Source organism: Alligator sinensis, unplaced genomic scaffold, assembly GCF_000455745.1.
Source record: "Alligator sinensis unplaced genomic scaffold, ASM45574v1 scaffold277_1, whole genome shotgun sequence".
NCBI lineage: Eukaryota > Metazoa > Chordata > Crocodylia > Alligatoridae > Alligator > Alligator sinensis.
The window spans coordinates 2,418,288-2,421,607 of NW_005841899.1; the positions used below are offsets into that span (position 1 = coordinate 2,418,288).

The following is a 3,320-nucleotide window of genomic DNA, read 5'->3' on the forward strand; positions in this document are numbered from 1 at the left end:
GAGCGGAGACTGATTTCGGGAGCAGTTGCAGATTTCCCACCGCCTGCTGGTCGTGAAGTTATTTTACGTACAACTGTACCCCGACCGGCACCTTACTCTAAGCCACTACCACAGCGTATGTACAGCGTGCTCACTAAAGAAGATTTTCGACTTGCTGGTGCCTTTTCAGCGGATACAACATTCTTCTGACATTTGCAGATTTTAGGTACCTTGTGTGTCTTCACAAGTGGAACACCATTCATTTCCTTCAAGGAAAATAAACCTTATGGATTGTGCCAGTCAGTCTTTGGAGAACAAGGGGAGAACTTTGTAGTTAGTAATCAAGAATAGCCTTTTTTCCCCAAGGAGGGAGTTGAACTGGTACCCAAGACGGATGCCAGCACTAAGCCCTACTTCCGTTGATTGGAATAGTGCCACAAGTATTTCTGCCCATTTCTCCAGGTGTCTGATTAGAAAATTCCCCTCTTTCTAAAGAAATGTATGTTTTGCATTAAACATTTTTATGGGCTCTGTGCAAATACTTCAACTGTAATGCAGTGTGTGCTGCTTTTCAGTCCTACTCTGCCTAAACATCATTTTATTAGGACTAGTCTGTTTAAAGTTAATGTGTAAACATTGAATAGTTGTATTTATTATCTAATTCCAAATTCTGGATATTCTGGTGAGTTTCTCACTGAAGTCCAATGACTGGTTAAAAACTACTTATTGCTTAAATGATATAGTGGAGATTATTGTGGTAAACTCTTTTAACATGCAGCATTTGTCTGAAAAGCTCTTGTGTATATGATGTATTTTTTCTCCTAAACACCAGAATATTTTTGGCTATAACAAGATGACAAGCCTAAAATGCAGATAGCCTTAAACATATCATTCACCATTTTGGATATTCATGTACCTCACTTAACGTGAAGACCAAGGCTGTATGTAAACTACGTGGAAGTAGACGTTTTAAGCAACATCCTGGTGTTTGTAGAAACATCTTTGCCACATACTGTACAACATGCATCTGTGTTCTTGTTGATCTGCTAATGACAGCACACTGAAACAAATACGAATCACATGCTGTAAACTATCATTTTAATGTATGTGCTGATGTAACAAGTAAAGGATTATTTTAAAGCAACAGCTGAATTTGTGAATAGTAACGAATCATAGCTGCATTACAAATTAAGCTATGAAAACGGTTGTGAAACCAGTTATCATAGTATAGTAGCTTGAACCTATAGTTGTCCTTGGAGACAACAATCCTTTACAATTGGCTAGGAACAGGATAACATTTTCAAAATGTTACAGTAATATTTAAACCAGACATGTCTGGTACAGTGACTGAATGGGGAGCTGATGTTCTCATTTCAATAATGGCATGTGTTCCATAATAGATGGTGTAACCCAGTACAATACATATCACTTAGATTCCAAACATATTGCATTTACTTGCATACCACATGTCCTCTCTGCTAAATTAGCTCTCCAAAATTGGGGTGAGTGGTAAGCAGAGAAGCGCTCCCCCTTCTTCCCCCTCCCACAAATTGAAGCATGGAGATGCTGTAAAATGGCTTCTGCTTCTTTTCCCTCTCTCTCTCTTCTGGAAGGAGGGGCAGAGCCTAGTCTTTAGTAGCAGCTACAGTTTTTAACCTTTTCCTAGCTGAATTGGAACTGTTCCCTCCCTTTCCTTTTGCAGGCAAAAGCAGTCAATTCAGCTGTGAAAAGGCTCAAACAGTTGCTCTTGCCTGCATTAGAAAGGGCAGGTGAGTGAGCTAAAGATTAGGCTCTGTCCCTGCTCCAAGTAGCCATGATACTGGATTTTTTTTCATTCTGCCTTCCTGAAAATAATGTGCATCATTTTTGACTGGGGGGGGAAAGCATATCGTATGCAGAAAATGCAGCTTGGAGATGGGGGAAGATGATGGATTCTTAACAGGAGGGCTATCTCGACTTGGAACACCCCTCTTGTTCCACAACACGCTCTTTATGCTGCTCAGAGGATGATTCTTTAGCTTAGCCACGCTTGTTCTAGGTGCCTCAAAGTTGTTTTTCACCTTACAGCAGAATGGTTAAGGCTAATGATAGGGACCTAGTTAGGGAACTTTTGGAGGGGTTGGACATGTTTAAATCAGTAGGTCCAGATGCTCTTCAGCCGAGGGTGCTGAGGGAATTGGCGGGGGTCATCGGGGCCCCTGGCATGGCTCTGAGCGCTTGTGGGGCACTGGCCAGCTACCAGAGGATTGGAAAAGGGCCAATGTGGTCCCCAAAGGGAGACTGGAGGACCCCAGCAGTTATAGGCCAGTCAGTCTTACCTTGGTCCTTGGGAAGACCTTTGAGAACATTATCAAGGAGCACAGCTGCAAGGGCCCAGCAGGGGAGGTCATGCTCAGGGGGAACCAACATGGGTTCATTGAGGGCGGATCCTTCCTGACCAACCTGGTTTCCTTTTATGATCAGGTCACAAAGTCCCTGGACGAGGGTGTCAGGGTGGATGTCGTCTGCCTGGACTTTAAGAAGGCCTTTGACACGGTTTCCCACCACGTTCTCTCTAAAAAATTGGTGTCTGCAGCATTGATGCCTACACGGTCAGATGGGTGGCAGTTGGGCTAGATGGTTGCACCCAGAGTGATGGTGGGTGGGTTGTTTTTGACCTGGGGGAATGTGGGCAGTGGAGTCCCCCAGGGCTCAGCCCTGGGACCTGTACTGTTCAACATCTTTATCAGTGACTTGGAGGTGGGCTTGGAAAGCACACTGTTCAAATTCACTGATGACGCCAAGTTGTGGGGTAAGGTGGGCACCCTGGAGGGGAGGGACAGAATCCAACTAGATCTAGACAAATTACAGAGGTGGGCGGATGAGAATAGGATGGAATTCAGCGCAGACAAGTGCAAGATGCTGCAGCTAGGGAGAAAGAACCAGCAGCATACCTATAGGCTGGGGAACACCGTTCTTGTCAATACGGTGGCAGAAAGGGATCTTGGAGTCATTGCTGACTCCAGGATGAACATGATCCGCCAATGTGAGGAAGTGGTCAGTAAGGCTAACCACACCTTGTCATGCATCCACAGATGCATCACAAGCAGGTCCAGGGAGGTGATTCTTCCCCTCTGTGACATGGGTCCAGGCCACAGTTGGAGTACTCTGTCCAGTTCTGGGCGCCACACTTCAAGAGGGATGTGGCTAGGATTGAGAGGGTCCAGAGGAGGGCCACTCACATGGTCAAGGGGCAGTGGGGCAAGCCCTATGAAGAGAGGCTACGGGGCCTGAGCCTGTTCAGCCTCCACAAGAGAAGGCTGAGAGGGGATGTGGTGGCCATTTACAAACTAACCAGGGAG

The 3,320-nt window shown here is 45.5% G+C and overlaps 1 protein-coding gene across 1 annotated transcript in view; it reads left to right on the forward strand.

Moving 5' to 3' along the window:
- Positions 1-1,123, forward strand: part of RAB3GAP1 (RAB3 GTPase activating protein catalytic subunit 1) — a 38,557-nt gene extending 37,434 nt beyond the window's left edge. The window contains 1 exon segment of the mRNA XM_025197587.1: positions 1-1,123. This exon segment is cut by the window's left edge and continues 30 nt beyond it. Coding sequence (XP_025053372.1) covers positions 1-189 — 189 coding nt within the window. The 3' untranslated portion in view covers positions 190-1,123.
- Positions 1,124-3,320: the final 2,197 nt, after the last annotated feature.